Source organism: Anser anser (genome assembly GCF_964211835.1).
Source record: "Anser anser genome assembly, chromosome: 13".
NCBI classification, from domain to species: Eukaryota; Metazoa; Chordata; class Aves; order Anseriformes; family Anatidae; genus Anser; species Anser anser.
Window position 1 is genome coordinate 21,139,496 of NC_139734.1, and position 19,008 is coordinate 21,158,503.

General features: G+C 42.2%; 1 protein-coding gene across 11 annotated transcripts in view; it reads left to right on the plus strand.

Moving 5' to 3' along the window:
- Nucleotides 1–19,008, plus strand: part of HDX (highly divergent homeobox) — a 52,420-nt gene that overhangs the window by 13,970 nt on the left and 19,442 nt on the right. For all 11 annotated transcript variants that reach the window (XM_083797651.1, XM_083797648.1, XM_083797646.1 and 8 more), the window contains 2 exons: nt 5,945–5,998; nt 17,231–17,377. In XM_083797651.1, the coding sequence (XP_083653777.1) occupies nt 5,945–5,998; nt 17,231–17,377 (201 nt within the window). The remainder of the gene's footprint in view (nt 1–5,944; nt 5,999–17,230; nt 17,378–19,008) is intronic.

Below are 19,008 nucleotides of genomic sequence, written 5' to 3' on the forward strand. Positions count from 1 at the left end.
CAAACCTTGAAGACCAGGTCATAGATAAGTACTGTGTTCTTTGAAAGCTGGTAGCTGGTAAGGGGTAGGTTCATATTTCTGCAAGCTGTGCTCGATTTACATCTTTCAGCAGCGATGATTCCTTCTTAAACAGAAGTGAAGGGAGGACTAAAGTATGGTTGCGCTTAGCTGTGTAGCTGAGCCCGTGGCTATACTGGGCAGCCATATAATGAGGATCAGTAGGGGCTTTATGGTTTTAATAGGTAAAGTTTGTTTACAAGAGGATCATACCTGTGACTGCTGATGCACGCTAGTCTGTGTTGTCCTGACCTGGCTTGCCAGTGCATGTCACAGCTATTCCCTTGGTTGTTCCTCTGCAGGCATCCTTTGCATGTGGCAGAGGGCACAACATGGGATCATACTGCCATTTGTGTGCTGTGCAGTTGCTTGCCCTTATTAATGTCAGCTTGGATTAGCTCTTCCATCAGCACTGCCTTTACCCACTATGCAGTTGCCAATACCTTGGACCGTTTTTTTGTTAGTTATTAGATCTCTCTCAAGCTAGATAAGATAATGGAAGACACTAAGCAAGCAAATATTCTTCCTCTCCCACAGCATCTAATTCAAATATCAGTTTTACATTCAGTCCTGTTATTTCCTCGTCCTACAACAGAGCCCATTCAAGGATATTGAGAGGGGAAAATTAAATGCAGATAATTGAAGAACTACGAGATCTTCAGAAGAAGCTGTAACACAGATACACTTACCTTTTTTTTTTTTTTTATAAACAAGGGAGAGATAATCGTGCAGGAAACATCCAAATTGATTTTTTAATGGATTTTTGTGCAGTCTGGCATGCCATAATCTATAGACACTGAGATAAGTCTTACAGCTGACAGGATGTTATATTACCTGTGTTACTTCTGTGCTTTTGTCTGTTACATTTTAAAATTTATCCCCAAAATGAACCATATAAAAACATACCATCATTTCTTGTACATTGTTCACTAGTGTAGGGAGCAATACTTTGTGGTGGTTTTTCTGTCTTTTTTTCCCTCTTCTTCCTGACATGTTCCTATCTCGTGAGGATTTGAAAGAAAGTTTTTGAGTCCAAGTGCGTACTACTTTTCACCAGAAATCATCAGGATTACTGCTTTTCTTGGCAAACCTGAGGTTTGAGGAACATGTAATCTCTGGACTAGATTCTGTATAGTAGATGGGACATCTGCAATTCTTATTTATGGCCTTTTTTAAGTCAGATAATTCGGATGAGCTGTTTTTCCCATCCGCTCTCAGATGGTCTGTCAGTGTTTGCTATTACTGTTCTTGAATTACAAAATTCATTAAATGATGTTTACTTTTGAAATTTCAGTTTCATGGGAGAAGAAAAGCTGTAAATGTGTGCATCTGTTCTATAAAGGGTTGGTAAAGCTGCAAAAGCACATACAATACAGTTCAGGAAACTTTTCTTAAGTTTCACATAGTGAAATACAGTATTGGTACCTCCAGCTGTATGCTCGTGGTACTTTATTTCACTCTTGAAAAAGCATCAGTGAGCTGTATTACTGTTTTTTTTTTTTTAATTATTATTAATTCTTTTAGAAATTTGAAATAACTCAGATTTGGGATATTTTGGGGGTGTAGGGACTGAGTCTCTATGGATGGAATGGTTCATGGCAGGTGGCATTTTATCCAAGTGGTATGGTGTGGATCAGAACAAGGACACCTCTGTAACTTACTTTGTTGTTTTTCCCCGTTATAAAGATGTACCTGTTTGGTAAGTAAGGAGTTCTTTACTCCGTTTGACTTCCATGCCTGTCTTTAACAAACCCTGTTCTGTGGATTTTGGGAATGCAGCTTGGGCTGGGGGAAATTCTGTTTCTTGTGGCATCCTCTGCCTTTCCCAGTCTTAAGCCTTGGAAAAACTGGGAAGGTTGCTGTTAACTGACTTGGTGCTGTAAGCATCCATGCTGGGAAACTCTGAGATGATACTCGTCAGCATCAGAAAATTTGTGAGAGCAGACAGAAGCTGTGGGGTTAGGGCGTATGGAATCATGGTTCTGTAGCAACTGCAGAGGAGAAGTGTCCTACAGCCTGGGCAGATCCGTACAGCCTTGCAGAAGTGGTGGTGCTGATTTCTCCACACCACTGCATTCCTTGACAAGAGTTTTTAGCGTGTTGCAGAACAATGCAACAGTGAGGTCTGTATCTTAGGACGTGTCAGTGCATGACAGGGACTCACTTCCAAAACTCATCTCACTTTTACAAGAAACGTTCACCTGCCACCTTCAAGATTATCTGTAATGTGGCACGCCCCAATAAGCTGATAACACGTTTTATCGAAATCATCAGGTCTGCGCACCTTTCACTCCCTCCTTCCCCAAGTGCTCCTCTTAAAATTATGAGTTGTCAGCCCTCCTCTGAGCCCCTTTCTGGCCATTTAGGACTGTAGGAAGGCTTGCTCCGATCAAATACTGAGGTTCAGTTAAGAAGCCCACTGCTTCCCCTTTCCTTTCCTGCTGTGTTTTTGCCCCCTGGCTGTGCGGTGGGACACAGCTCCCCTGAGGCATTATTTCCTCTAGACGTGGACTGAAGGGTAGTTCCAGTTTGGGGCTGAAAGCTGGAATTCAGAGGAATGCCTTTTCTGTTGGCTGAATTGGCTGTGATTCTGTGGATTTAGCAGACCTTTCTCAGCTCAAGTAGAAGGGAAAAAGGGGAACGAACAGCTCCCCGTACCCAATGCACTCCTTTGCTGTGGTTTGGTTGTCTGTGGTCCTCAGCTCAGGTTGGGCAGAGTGTATTAAGTACTCATTTGCTTCCCAGAATTTCAGGGAAGCCAGAGAAAAAACCCCAAGTCTAGTATGACTGGTATCTCTTGTAGACACTCCCTTTACTTACACCGTAATAACCTCTATATATTAAACTTCCAGAGACATGTATTTTATGACTGTATTAATTCATTATTTTTTTTCTTCTCGAGAGTTTTTTTTTTTCCAGGTGCTGTCTAGCTTCTTGTAGACATATACAAGATCACACTTCTTTTGTGCGTAGTCAGTTCCTGTTACTGTTACTGCCCATGTTTAGCCAATTTATCAGCCTAGGAATGAAGATCCTTAAACTTAGGGACATTTTCCTAAATTTAAAAATAGATTAAACCCGAGTTTGCAGGCTTGTTAGAGTAGTTAAGCAGCCAAGCAGATGCTTCTTTAAAGGCAGGAACGCGTGATTGGTGTTTTGATGAAGTGATTACTGTTGTACATTGGTGGGGCATCTAATTAGCAATTAGTTATAGCTTCCTTACTGGTTCAATTAATCAAATTCATGTTAGTGTAACCTAAGAATAAATTTAATAAAATGATCAATTTTAATGCCTGAGCGGTTTTGCTAAACAAATTGTTCAAGCTACGTACTTTTGTTAGGCTGGCTTTCAGCTCCCCGAACGAGGGAGGCTATTCTTACTGCTCCTCAAGGCTGAACGCAGATTTACTCTTGGTTTCCTCCCCCTGCAACCCTAAGGGGCAAAAATCCTGTGGAAAGTATGTGCGGTTTTTTAATTACTTTGTTCTACATACTGAAGCACGGTTAATCTAATTTAGTCCTATCTTCTTTTAGGGAAAATCCTAAACACTGCAGCCAGTGCAGCAGAGGAGGATATATATAAGTTGTGTTTATTTATTACTGAGATCCACTTTAAGGATACTGCTTTATATGAATGAGCTGTAAGTTTGCTTTATTTAAGGAACGAGAACTCAAAACTCTCTTCTGTGTTATTAAATGTGTCAGAGTGGTTTGTTTACTCCCTTAGAGATTTTTTGAAGACGCGACGACGACTTCCTTGTTAATTTGGGGCAGCACGGCGTTTTGCGGGGCAAACAACATGGTTTTCTCTGCAGAGTCTTGGGCAAAGTGTTTCCTGACACTCGTTCCTGTAACAGAAGCAGAGCTGCATTTGTCACAGTTGGTGTCTGCCCTTTATTTCTGGGACGAACTGCTTCCAGCAGCACGAGCAGAGCGAACCCGTGGGCCTGCTGGGGAGGAGAGCGGCAGTGAGCAGCCTGCTAAAGCACGGCACGGGGCCTCCCGTAGCCCCAGGAAACTGCAGCCAGGTGGTGGCTGGGGCTCTGCAATTGTCCCAGGGCACTGAACCTGGGACAGTGACATCCCGGTGAATTGGGAGGAGGTTGTGCAGGGACCTGTGTTGCCTAATCGCTTGAAGATACAGAACTGGTAACACGCTAGTGTTGCAGTACTTTGGGGCTTTCTGGAGCATCTGCAAGAGTTTCCCCTTAGTCTCTGTTCCCTCTGAGACGCAATATATTTTCCTTAACAGCTGCTTTAGGTTGCCATTTTTGCAACTCACCATCGCTGTTCCCGTTGGAGCAGGACTAGTGGTTACAGCTGCGGGCGTCTGGACTCTCGCTGCTGCAGGAAGACAACCAAAGGAGAAAAAACCTTCGGCCTTTTCACAGAGCCAATTTAGAATATTTTCACATATATAGTCTTTCAGATAGTTAAACTTTATTGTATTTGGCATCATGTCTGTCAGAACTGGTGTACGTTTGTGTTCCAGTCAACTGTTAATGCTCTGCCAGACCGATCCTTCTATTTACACAAAAAAGCATTTTTTTTTCCATAGCCCCTCTTTAAATTTGTTGGTCTTCTGAGGAATAAGAATATAAACCAGCGTTGGGTCTGATCCGTTGCTGAAGTAATTCAGTTTAACCTCGTGGTTAATTTAGCAGGAAAAAAATAAAACATAAACAGGAAGACTCAGGAGAGCAAATTGTGTGGATACTCGCACTGCTTTTCTGTTGTGCGAAGCTGTTGTGTGGGGTAGGAAATTGTAATAGACATAACTTGTTTCTACTTGGTTTCTAAAATGTGTGCAAGTAAGAAATTGGTATTTTAGTCAAGAGAGCTGGTGCAGACTTGCTCTTAGGAGGCGACGGTGTTCATTTGTAGCCCTCCCTCTCAGCCCTCCTTGTGCTATAATGGGAAAGTGTGTGACATGAGGTAACCCTCAAGCACTTTCAGCTAAAAGCTTGAAGAGTAAAAGTATCTTATGTGCTTGTACAATGGACAAACTGTACCAGGTATTCTATATTTGGTTATACTCATGCTGAAAGATGCATTATTAGAGCCCTTCCCAAATACAACAACTATTAGCATAGCTTGATATAGTCAGCAGAAGCAAGTAGGTTTTTCTTCCTCATGCATAGTGTGTGTAACAACTTGAGATTGATTAATCTCTTGAGCTATGTTTAGTCTGAAGCATTGCTTGTCTGCAGCAGAAGCTGAACATGAAATCCTAAATAAGCCTCAAATATTCCAGGCGATGAAACATTGCCCATGTCCAGGGAAGATAATACAAGGTTATTTTTGATAAGCCTGGCTCTGGGAATGGTGGGGGAGCAGTAGGAATCAAGGAACCTAACCTTCACCTTCACACCCATTCCCCATCCTTCTCCAGCCTAATGTCCCTCTTTTTTCTGATAGTCTACAAATTCTTAACATTTGATGTTAAATATTTCAGTTACTAATGTCCTAGTATTTTTCTTCTGAAAGTTTAACTGATGTAACTGAAAAATACATTACAGCACTTCTGTCAAACATTAGGCCTTTGCCTAACTCCGGTTTGCTTAATCTTACGAGCTTTGTGACAGATAGAAGATGAAAACTTAAATTTTTAAAATACAAGTTTTGAGATAGCAAAAGTACAGAAGGGTCTGAGTTGCGGTTGTGTTGTCACCCTCACCCGAAGAACCAGTTATTTGTTAGTCTTACTTGTAAGACTCAGTTTGTAAGGCAGGTGTGAGTGTTTTGCTTTTACATCTTAAACTGTTATAAATACACTGCTATCAGAACCAAATGCACAATATTGAAGTCTTTGAAAGCTGCTCACTGTTGTTATAGTAGCAACCTAAACTGCTATTGTTTTCTGTTCTTTTCCCCTTCCCCTCTACAGATTTCAGGAAACCTTACTGTGCCTTGGATTACAGGTTGTTCCAGAAAAAGAGCAGTAAGTATATTTCCATTCAAGTATATAATGTATTAAGTAGAGGAATAAAATTTCATGCAAATGCATTTTTTAGAATTTCAGTTTGGTTTAGGTTGTGTGCTTTTTTGGGTGTTTTTTTTTTTTCCTTAATGTTTGTGTTAGTCAAAGCATAATCGACAGCTACAATGCTTCAGTTATCATGAAGCTGATGTTTATCTTTAAAAGCAAGTCAAGTAATGTGATGCCCAGGTATATGAATTGTGCTATTAGCTGAAATGGAATGGTTTCTATTTGAGAGAGAATGAAATGCCCCAGCGAGTAACACTCTTTTCTGTTACTCTGTGCACATTCACAGAATTAGTCCCTGCTATCTGTAGTAACTTTCTCAAAACTCATTTTATCCATGTGTCATTTTACATTAGGCAGAATCAGCCAGGTTGGTGTCTTCAATTCACAAATTACTCCAAGCATGATACAAGGTATGAATCAGCTTTTGTAAGGAAAATATCTGTATCCAACTCTTCCGTTTGGTTACTGTTCTGCATTTTGGTTCAAGAGTAGCCTGTGAACTTCTCTTTGAAGAGCATGTAGAATCTGCTTGCTTACGGTGAAAACGGGCCCAAAACCTGCAGCTTGGGTGGTACAAACTAAGCTCTCAAGAGGCATTTACGTGTTAGTCCAACTATATCAGAAGCAATAGTCAGGGAGATGACTGTCATGATAGCCGAACTACAAACCACTGAGCTGTGTCATGTGTATTGCTTTGGTAATGATGTCTAGGTAATGGAAGAACCTCGCCTTGCCTTCTCTTCCCTGCTGGGTACCCGTGGCTGTTTGTTGACGTTAATTGTTTCCTCTCAGACTTTTGCTAGGTTCCAGCAGTGGCCCATTTCTAGTTTCTTCAGACTTTGACAGTATCATTTTTATTTCTGTTTATTAGAGAGTACTTTAGAAGAGCACTTTCCAGAGGAAGATGCTCTTCCTTTTATACAAATCCTGTACAAAATTGTTCATTGGGGTGAAGGTGACAGCAATCCTGTTGGTTGTTCCATCTGTTTTGTCCCTTCCAAGTGCAAGCTTTCTTGAGTAAGCTTTTGTAAACGTAGCCTTTTTCTGGAAGGCACCTTCCCACTCTCATTTATAACATAAGGCTGGTCAGTGTCCCAAGGTACAGCTTCACTAGTTGGCTGAGCTGATTTCACAGCACTTCACTGCCGAAAGGGGAAGTTTTCCCCCCCCACACACACTCAGCCATGGCACTGGTGCTGGTACCTAATTGCAAGGTACTCCAGGCCGAACATCTGACCTGTCAGATCTATTTTTCTTCTGCTGAGTTTGTATTTCCCCTGCTTTTAGTGAGCCGAATGTACTTGGGATCAGGTGAGTGCCGGAGCCAGCTCCAAGTAGGCAGCAGGAGCTTGGGGCTGGGAGCAGGGACCTGGTGGGTGACGGCAGAGTTCCTGGTGCTGGCTGTGGCCGTCTGTGGCGGATTCTGTCCTGAATCCAGAGCCCTGCAGGGCTGTTAAGAATAGCACCAAATCCCTTGTTGTCTCTCCATTTTTTTTTTATTATCAGTGGATAATGCTTAGGCAGGACATCCTGAACTTTTAACAGCATTTAAACTGATAATTCAGAAGTTCATGTTTCTAAACAGAGTAATCTGTTCTTTGCTCCTTCAGACTTTGTGACATTCTGTATTCACCTCAGGCTGAATTAAATTCAGATGGTTTTCAGTACTGAATAATGATTGAGCATATTACATTTTTCCTATCGGTTTCTACTTCTCTGTGTGTACCAACTAATGTGTCACGAAGCATTTTGTGGACGTTGGCAATCGGCTGGCCACTTAGGCCTGCATATGTTCAGTGTGTGTATGGTGGGGAAGGGTGAGAGAAAGTACATGTGGGGGTGGAATTCTCGGCTGCTTGGGAAGGCACAGGAGCACCTCTGTGCTGCAGCTGGCATATCTTTTTGCAGAGAATCGGGGCATTTTACCTCCTGATGAACTACAGATTTGCTGACTAATTCCTTCTGTAGTAAGGGAAGTTACCGTGCCAGGCCGCTCTCTGTTTACAAGTGAAGTCTCTCCAGGGGTAATGTCTCCTGGGGAAGGGCTGGTGGTTCCACTTTCTTCTGGCATTTTAATTATAGCTGCCTTTCCCCACAGTATGCCGTACTCCCACTCTTATTTGGAGGTAAGCATTACAATTTGACACTTCCCTAGCTTGAACTTTAGATATTTGGAACACTTAAGGGAAGACTTTTCCATTAACATCAACAGCTGCATTAGCATCGCTTTTCTCCCTAAACCATAACTTTAATCACCTGTTTAACAGTGTAAACTATTTCTTCCAAGCCATTTTGCTCTGAAGTCCCTATGTAAATGAAATCATTTCTTTTTCTCATTACTTCTCCTGTTCCTCTGCCAGCCAGACTGCAACACCTGACTTAGATTGTTTAGAAAGTTAGTATGCAACTTATGGGGGGCGGTTAGTTTTGTTCAATTTCTTTCTCTTTTTGCTCTACCAAGGCTGCGTTGCCATATGGGGATGCACCCAACTGGAAAATGCAGATGTAAGCAATTGCTGTGGCTGCTGCAGGGAGGTTGTTATGACTGAGAAGGCAACAGATAGAATTTCAGGGCAGCCGTCTTCACAGCACAGAGCGAATCGCAAATGGTGTATCTCCTTTGCTGCGTAGGGCAGAAAGGATCCTACCTTTCTGTCAGGCACTCCAGATAAGTTACTTCTTAGGGCAGTGTTTACCCTCATCTGACTTACATTTGGATGTCTGACTTGTTAGGTGAATCTATGTAGAAGGTGAGCCAGACAGGGTTGTGAGTTTCTTAATATCTGGTGATCGAGGAACTGGATGCTTTGTGCTTCATGGTGGGCTGGTAGTGAGAGTATTTTTTTTTTATAGGAGACCAGGAAAATGGTAATGGGCAGGTAGGGTTAGAGAGCAGGTAGGTTTTTCGCAGGGAAGATGGGAGGCTTGGGTGGTGTGTTAAACTGGGGGGCTGTGTTTGGGGCCATTACCCTTTGTGCTGTTAAATACTTTGATGAGTAACATACCCAGGGCAAGCTGTCTGGAAAAGCTTTTTGGTAAGTGACATTCTTGTCCCGTAGAGCAGTGTGATACTGTCCTCTTCTTCCCAGCACTGGACAGGTTGTTGAGGCGTGGTGGTCACGCTAGACATCTGACACAAGCTGTAGAAGGAATTTCTGGGATAAGTATAAACCTTCGAGGATTTGGGAATGCCTGTTTGTTAAGGATGATTATTAGGGATTTCTTTTTCCTTAGACCTTCTCTCCTGTGTCTTTTAACCAACAGCTTTTGCGGTTTATTGATTAATATAATCCAATTCAACAGCAACTGTTTCCAGATTTGTGGATTGCCTTTTTCCAATTTGAATGCATAATTGTTCTTCTTGAGGAGGAAAGTTTAGGAGTTGGCACTCCAAAGCTGATGTATAGACATGAGTGTAGGAAAACTAAAAAGGGAGAACAAGCTCCTACTTCCTAGGAAACTTTGTTTTCAAACGTGAAATTCTTCTGAAGAAAGAGCATGAGGGAACAGAATTAGAATGGATAGAGTTGTAGGCTGCGATTATGGCAATTACTGCCATTCAAACAGTGAAAAGGCTGATCTGTATTTTATCTAAAATGGAGAAGATTGTCTTTTAGATGATCTGATTTTTTTTTTTAATCTTCTGCTTTGATATTTTGTTTTCCTTGCCCTGTCCTTCAACCGCTTCAAGAGGCAAATAAGAGCTATCAATGCAAGTCTGCAGAAACTTGCTAGTCTGCTCAGCTATGCTCTAAGATGATGTAATCCTGACAGTTAATGAATATTAGTCTAGAAATATCACTCAGTTATTCATGAGAATGTCCTTGGAAAATGTGGAGTTCCATATACTGTTACAGTGTGTACAGTGCATTGCCCTTTATGAATACACTGATTTATTCTTTTTTTCCCCCAGTGTGGTGGAAGGACGAGGATTCAAAGATAGCAATGAAGATAACTGGCTAAATAAAAAAGGGGAAAATATCTTTTATCTTTTTCTTCTCTTTACATTTCAGTCTTAAGTGTATTAACTGTTCTTAAGTCGTGTCGTCTGATGTCTTAACAGAATGGTTAGTGTTAATAATATATCAAATGTGGAAGGCATGTTGTAACTTAGTGTGCTGACAACAGAAACTATTTTTCACAGGTGCTGACTCTAGGTAAGCTGTGTCTGGCTTAGCTGTGGAGTTTTGTTTCTGGAGGACAGCCAAGGGCTGTGGATTTTTTTCTTTTTTGTGTGTGTGTGTGGGAGGGAGTTGTTTTTTTTTTTCCCCAATTTCTATTTAGAAATAGTTCTAGTGGTATTAGTGACTTTGTGTTCCAGACTTGATATTAAGACAACAGATTAAGGTTTTAGAATTATTTCAGCCTGTCATCCTTCAGAAGCAGACATAGTAAATCTTAGAGTGTGCAGCACATACGTATTTTGGCTGGGATTTTCAATGAAATTTATCGCCTTTCATGTTAATGTCAGGGCTAGCTCATGCAAGGTTTCAAGGGGACATCGCCTTCAGTAGAAAAGGCTCAAAAGGGAGCTGATTTTTGTATTTCCCTTCCACCTGGAATAATGTTGCACTGTAGCGACGGCTTTGATGCCTTGCATAGTGTGCTTCTCAGATTGGTGGGGCCTCTGAAGGTTGGTTAGCTGCGTCTGCCTGCAGCTTCAGCTGGCGTTCTCTGACCTCTCAGACTGGCGTGCAGGTATTTTCCCTCAAAATGCGGGAGTCCCCCAGGGCTCCTGTCCTGAACATTTGCATTTTGATTTTAAATTGCTGGTTTAATACAGACTATTTCAACAAAATTCTGGAGATAGCGGCATTACAACGCTCCCCTCAGAGTTGTGCCTGTCACGGAAGGAACACAGTAAACGCACTTTGAATCGAGTAGAGGACCAGATCTAACTCCAGGTCGCTGTGAGACCTGCCACCAGTTGTGCTGGCACGTCTGGGCGCAGGGCGCCGACAGCTGCTACGTGTGGAGGACACTAAGTGGGGTCGGTACATCGCTACACCTGCTGAAGAAAGGACCTCGTTGGGCTCTGCTCTGAAAGTCTCATGAAAACTCCTACTGCTAGAGTAAGCCAACGTGCGCTGGAGAAAATATGTCTTCAAGCAGCTTTTAAAGTAAAATGAGCACCCACAGGGATTAAAACTACTTGCAGTCAAAGTGCACTTCAGTCGTACCTTTTTATTTTAAAACTGCATGCCAGTATTAAAATATTTATCAGTCCTGCCTCACTCGGAGCAAACTGAAAGCTTACCAACATAGTGGAAAAAGATGCAAAAAGTCTCATTTCTGGAAGTGTAAGTTTGTGTGCTAGTGCTACGTTAGCTGTAATAGTTTAAGGGTGCCTTTGGATGCTGCTTTTGCTTGTCGTCTGTTTCAAACATGTTTTTGTCTGAAGGCTGTGCAGCTCGCAGTCTTCTCCAGGTGTTATGCTCCGAATGAAGCTGGCAGTAACAACGCCGTGCTAGCTGTTTTGCTAGGGGCCTTCAGGTATGTTTCCGCATCCCAAGAAGATTGGAAGTGTCTTGTGATGAGTAGCTGTCTGCCCACATGTTGAGAAAGGAACTGTTGCGTCCTGGGGAAGGGCTGTGTCCAGAAACCAGCCAGGATTGTTCTGGTATTTATGGCCACTAGCTGCCTTCTATTTTTTTTGTTCTCAAGGGAGAAACATGTATGGTCTTACAGGGTGGAAGTGCACGTAGTGTACCTGTCTGCGGCACACATGGCTCTTCAGGGGTGCTTTGGGCTGCACTGTTCGTGCGTGGGCAGCTGCGCTGTGTATGCACATCAGTGGCTATCCAGCACAGCAGGATTAGTCACGGGACTGTCACCAAAGTGGGAGGCAGTTTTGAGATCCAAGCTTAAAACCTCAAGTAGAAGGAACGTGTAATTTGGCATAGCATTAATAAGGTTAAATGTGCTGATGGCGTTAAGGGAAAATACAGACCATCAAAATTACGGAGTGACGTAACAGTAAAACAAGTTCTAAACGCTTGAGTCGTGTCTTACTGAAGACTGGCTTATCCTTTCTATAAAGGGATGCACTCTATTAATCTTTGGAGAAGAAATTGTGACATTTGCTAGGGAGTAAGAAACTTGGCATGTTTATTGGGTAATGAAATAAAGAAATAATAAACTGAAGAGTAAGAATAATATTAAATGGTACAGATGAGAAAGCAGGAATATGTACAGAATGGTTAACTCAGAAATAACTTCCTACTTACAAATAAGATCTTTACAAATGAATTGATAATTCTCTGGAAAAAAATCAACTAGACTATTAGAAGTGTCAGAGTTCAAAGAGCTGAATGCTGACATCATTAGGAATGGGGAACAAAGCAAAATAATGTCAGAAGTACAGAAAATCTAGGATTTGGTCACACCTTGTCGGCTGCTTGTGGTTCTGATCATCCCGTTCTTCCCAAAATATAATAGAGTGATCAAACCAGTGATCAAAGTGACAGTGATCAAAGGCATGGAATAGCCATGCCGTGAACAGCCACATGGGCTGCATCTCTTCAGACCTGAAAATAGGTGACCAGGAGGGGGTGGAGGAGAGTGATGGAGATCTTTGGAAGTGTGAGAAGTGTGGAGGAGCAAGTACAGACTCATTTATTCCAGTGTAAGAATGGGCATCAAATGAAGCTAGTGTTAGATTGGCTCAAAAGCAGATCTATTTAGATTAGCTTAGGTAAAGAATTTGATAGATATTGTGTGATTTGGCTGCGAGAGAAGAACCTTGAAAGTGTGAAAAAAAAAAAAAAAAGAATCCTGCTGTGAGTTCTCTTGCTGTTTCTCCATGACAGAGCTTCTGAGTGGTAGCAACTAAAATTTGTCACGAGAAGTTTGTTTGCTAGAAATAGCTGTGACCTTAGAATACTTCATCACAGAGCATCACAACTGAGCTGTTGGTTTCGTTAATATAATTCCAGTGGGATTTTAATACATCTTTTTGTCTGTAACAGCGTATGTAACTCAGCTGCAGCATAAATGCAATAGTCATTGCATCTATTTTAAAGCTCCAGTTCTTTCAGTTTAGAATATGCCTTGTAATCTGAAGCTTCTGGGTAGCTTTTGTACGTGTGGCCTGAAACGCTTTCAACTGACGCATAAAAACTGATCTAAAAGCAGGCTTTAATGACAGACAGGATAAGGACATTCCGTTGAAATGTAATTATTCCTACCAATTACAGCCACTAGATTTGCACCACAAATCCTGCGTGCACAGTGGGTATTACGAGGGGCTTGGCCAAGGGCCAGGAGTGCCCGTAATAAACTGGGTCATCTCTTCTAAGAATGTTGTCATTACACTTGAGAGGTCAGGGGATAAGCAGGGTTTAACCCTCAGCTTGGCAGAACTGCTGATTCAATTTGCTCACAAGGATTGCTTTTCGTTGGGAGTTGATGGTCTGTTCTCTGCTGGAAGGAGCTTCTCTCGGCTTTCCAAAACATGGACAACAGAAGTGATAAATGTAAAGTGTTCTGCAGACAGTTAACGCTCCCAGGGATAAAGCCGAGCCTCAAATCGGCAAGTAGGGGATCTGAAGAGAGGAAATGAGAATTGTGTTCGTAATGTTCGTTATAACGAAGTAAAAATAGGAACTGAATTCCTGACGTGTCTTGAGCTACAAAAAGTATTACCCTAAATATGAAGCTTTTCAGTAGTATCTTTTGATATTTTTCATACCCTGTGGTAACCGATGCATAACCACCACTGTTACAGGATTTGTAGGACTGTGGGTCTTTGTTTCCTCAGTTCCCCTGATGATACGAAGCTTGCAGAGGTTATCAATATTAACTAAACTGATGGAAGTGCCGTTATATGTCTGATGCAGGGATTCTCCCCTTTGTTTTCTTACAAAATACCTTGATTGTTTTGAGAGCATTGTGTAACGTTTGAGCAGCACAGAGTGCAGGAGTCCCATGCCATCTTTGTCAAGGGCGTAATCGTGTAACTGAATGTAGTTCCTCTAAGAAATTCATGAAAAGATGTATGGCACGGTCACGCAGAGGAGTTAGTCTGGACCTAAACTGTGGACAAGCCGAAGTGTTATTTACATCTGGCGTGCCTAGGGGTTGGGGCTGATCCCAGCAGCACGGGAGAGCAGCGTGAGGACGCTCCTCCTTTACTCCCTCTGAAGCAGCGTAACGCGGCACACGTGTGCTGGGAGCAGCGGTGCAGGCAGGCAGCTGCTGGGCTCTGTTCAATGTGCAGCAACCTGCCGCCTTCTCGCTGACTTGCCGGTGAGTCTGAGCCCCCAAACGTCAAGAGTCTTCCTGTTGGGGCGCTGGTAACATTTCAAGTCCGGTGACGGATGCTGCTTTTCGTTGCTGCAGCCCGCCTAGCTGTATGAAGTCGTTACTTCGGCTGTCAGAAGGAACCTCTCTGAAGGCAGCACTTGGAGCTGTTCAGAGGAGCCTCGATTCCTACCCGCTTGGCTGCCTGTAGCAGGTTGTTCAGCGCTGAGCTTGGTGGGGAAAAATGGCACAAATCGGATATGGACTCAAGAGTTGAAAAGTTAAAGTGGGAGGAGAGATCGGAATTGGAGAGTACACTGAGTTTGCTGGGGTAGGCTGAGTCCTGCATCACAGTAAGGCTGCTGTCCTCAGCCCTGAGAGCGAACTGACTCCTCATTATAGCTTTTAACTGTTTTTTTCCTCTCAGTTTTGTTTCTGCTGTCTGGACTCTCTCACGTAGTATGCGTCGTAGGCTTTTGGTTTTGCTTTGTGTCTGTCCTTTCATATCAGTTGACCGAAAAAGCTTGTTCTCCATTTCCTTCGGTGACCTATGATCGGTATCAGCGTGATTCGTGTGCTGCTGCATGAGTCCATCACACCGAGAGGAAAGGTGAAGTACCTGATGTGACAGTCACTGCAAGAGCAGCACAAACGCATTGTCATCTTAAACACTAGGGAGTATTTCTGAGAACGAGGTAAAACAAAAATTCTAAGTTCTCTTTGCATAGTAAGTATATGTCCTGGTTCCAGTTAGGACAGAGTTAAGTAGCTCATAGTAGCTGGTAGGGTGCTATGTTTTGGATTAGGATGAGAAGAGCGCTGATAACATGCTGATGTTTTAATTGTTGCAGAGCAGTGTTTACACCAGGCCAAGGACTTTTCGGCTTCTCGCTCTGTCCTGCCAGCGAGCAGGCTGGGGGTGCAGCAGGAGCTGGGAGGGGACAGACCCAGGACAGCTGACCCAAACTGGCCAAAGGGGTATTCCATACCATCTGATGTCATGCTAAACAATATATAGGGGTGGCTGGCCGGGGTGGGGGGGCGGGCTGCTCGGGAATAGGCTGGGCATCGGTCAGCGGGTGGTGAGCAATTGCATTGTGCATCACTTGTTTTCTTACACATTATTATTGTTAATACTATTACCATTATCACTATTATTATTATTATTGTTATTATTATTTTCCTGTCTTAATAAACTGTCTTTATCTCAACTCACAGGCTTCACTTTCCCGTTTCTCTCCCCCATCCCAGAGAGGGAGGGGGGAGGGTGAGCGAACGGCTGTGTGGTGTTTAGCTGCCAGCCGGGTTAAACCACAACAGTATAGTAAAGCTCATACGACGCTGTTTGAGCGTAGCAGCAGTGTTGTCAATGACCTCTCCAGCAGCAGCAACAAACGCTGTTCATTTTTGAAAAAACACTCAGTGTGCTTTAGAAGGTGGAGTTGCCCTGAGCTACCTGCCTGTTCAGGAGAGCTGGGGAGGCCAGAGTGACTTGTTTCTCCTTGTAGGTTTAGCATTGCTGTGACATTGCTTCCTGCCTTCCCTTTTTTCAGCGCTCGGCTGCCTCTCCCCGACTGCTCCGTGCAGAACGAAGGAGAACTCTCCCAGCCGTTTTCAGAATTTGCAGTATGTTTTGCCAACAGCCATAGAAAGAGAGATTGTCAGAGTGATTCGGGAAGTAACCCTGCTTTCCTTCTTTAAAGGTGGCTTGTAGGTTGGAGGAGCTCCCGGCCTGAGCACCCCTGCCTAACGTGTCAGCTGCTGGGTGTGAGGGATGGAGACGGCTCCTACACTTCTTTACTTGAATGTGTGAAAGTGCAGCCAAGGTTCCGCCACCCCTGTTCCATACCAGTGTATTAAGGAGACTCAGGTGCTTCTCATGTGTTGAGAAGTACAATGCAATTTTTGAAAGAAGAATATTGTAATGATTACCGTATTCTGAGGACTAACAAAGATTGAAATTGATAACTGTACATGATCCAAATTATTCTAGTTCTGCAAAATTTCTTTTTACTGCACTTTAAGGTTACTTCATTCTAACTCTTAACAGCTTTTAAATGAGCAAACCTAGATTTCAGACATGAAATCACAATCATTTCTTACAAAATCAGCTGTTGAAATAATGACAGATTTAGCACGTGGCAACTAATGATGCACTTTGTGGTTGCATTTCCTGCCTAATAGCAGGAAAGATTACAAACATGGGTTGTAATAAAGAAACTGGAAATATTAGTTACAATTCTATGCTAAAAACTATTGAAAAAGCTTTTAAGTCCTATTAACAGAATGTTACTGTATGCCCGTGAAAGTGGTAGGAAGAAGTAGTAGGAGGTCTAGCTTCGTTTCTCAGTTTTACTGCCTATTATCAGCAATCTACTATCACGTATTTTGATAAATATACACAAAGAGCTGGGGAACTTGCAAATAAACAGTAGAACCAATTTAAACTCTGAAGCTTACCAAATAAACATTAAAGTATTCCCTTTAGGAACCCAGAATCCTTTGAATTATGCATGTATTGTAGTTTGCAGTAAGATAAAAGAACTTTAGGGGGGGAGGGTGAGAAACTGGAAAAGCCTTAAGGAATAATTTGCATAAATTGGGTGGAGAGAGTAAACAGCACAAGGGGAAACAGTTATTTTCAGTAAGGCCTTATAGAGTGAGATAAAACAAATTAAAAAATCAGGTGGAGTTTGAAACAAAGCTAAAGTGCTTTGGACTTGCTTTAGCACTGGCACTGTCTTTCAGGCAAATCCCAGGGAACTCTCTACTAGCCTGGATGGGAAACAGCACTTAAAAAAAATCTTCAGGGAGAGTAAAAAGAGAAGAGCCATGGAGACAGTGTGACGTGTTACTGTATGCAAGACCTCTGGAAATTAAATGAACAGTGTAAGGACTTCTTTTAAATCTAACAGTGTTTTTTTTGTTTTGTTTATCTTACAGTTACAGGACCGCACACAATTTAGTGACCGAGACTTAGCTACCCTAAAGAAATACTGGGATAATGGCATGACCAGCCTGGGCTCAGTCTGCAGAGAGAAAATTGAAGCTGTTGCTGCGGAATTAAATGTTGACTGTGAAATAGTGCGGGTAAGAAATCTGGAGTCTTCCCCTATCTTGTTGCAGAAGCAAAAATAGGACAGATGAAAGCTTTTAAAAATTTCATGAGGAAGCTTGAAATAGATTTCATGTATTACATAATGAATGACCATGTTGGGAAGTGCTCTCTTGTTCTTTCTGCAGTCTATATATAGAAGAAAGCCCTCAGGTAAGAGTCTTATCGATCAGCAGTGGGAGTAGCACTATGAACCATTTGACATTCTCTTTAGATTCAAGTGAGATTTTGAGTAAATGCGATAGATGTTTTTGGGGATATCCTAGAAGAATTAAAAGCATTATCATTTATATTGTGATTAAGATTCAAAGAAGCCTCTCTAAAAATACAGGGAAAATATTTTTCCGTTAATGCTCGTAGGGAAAAATAAACGTACATAAAAGAACAAAGGGTTGTTTTAGGATTTACAGGTTTAGCGTAGATGACCTGCTTCCTAAGAATCACTCCACATCATCTGCTCCAGAGGTGGGGAAGTTTGTTAAAGCGTCAGTTGTTGCCACTGTATTCACAATTACCAGACATCACCGCTCTGAATCTGTGACTGTCTTATTCACTCAGTGCTTCCATTCTTCAGAAAACAGTCTGACTGTCTTTGCAGTTGGTACAAAAATGTCATTAGTCTTCCCTTCCCATCATAATGGGCATGACGATTGTGACTACTCCTTTCAGCCTTTGTCGTCTTTTTCCACCTCTCCCTTAAAATTTTGACTTCAAAGCAGAAGAGGAGATAGGAGCCATTATTTGAGAAAGACAGGATGACAACTATCAAACTACTCAGAAATATAGGAGGAATATAAGGAAAACGCATGGTAATTTTATTTAATAGAACATAAAGCTTTCATACATAAAAGGTCAAATGCTACTCCTAATCACCTACCAAAGCAAAAGATGAGGGAGGAGCCCTTATTTGAAACTCTTCTCTTGTGGCCATCTCTGTTGGATTGATATATCAAACTGGTACCAGAGTTGGTTTCAGTATTGAACACTGATCTGGTTATTTACTTGCTTGTTTTCCTAAGCGAATCTGAATTAAGAAAAAATTAAATTTCATTTTTTGGAGGTTTAGAAGTATTATTTTTTTATCTTTAGAGAACAAAGCTTCTCCATATTTTTCGAGCTCTTCGGTTTGTTTTTTGAAAGGTGAACCTGTTTCCACTGAAAACGTCTCAAAATGGACTCCCAGCTCTATAGTACCTTACTCATAGGACAGGAGGATTGACGCCCCTTGTTAGCCTCCATTACTTTGTTTCTTTAAGAACATCCTTACTGGCACACAGAGGATGGCAGTACGAAGTTTTGTGCACATCTTTCAATGCTTCTGTCTTCAGGGCAGATGTACCAGGCTCAGATAACACCATAAAACTCTCTGGTGTGTATGGATGAATGAATAAACAAAGAAAAAGATTTCCTTTCTTCATAGTAGCTGATTGTTGTTACCAGTATGTGACCTACCTCTGCCTGCGGTTCCTCTCTATAGTAGACATGAGAAGTTAGCGTGAGATTTAGGTTGGTCCTGCATCATGCTGCGCTTTTTATGTTTGTTTGTTTCTAAGGGCTGAATTTATGCTACAGGGCATGTGTGATCTTCAGTGCTTCCTGTTGTTGG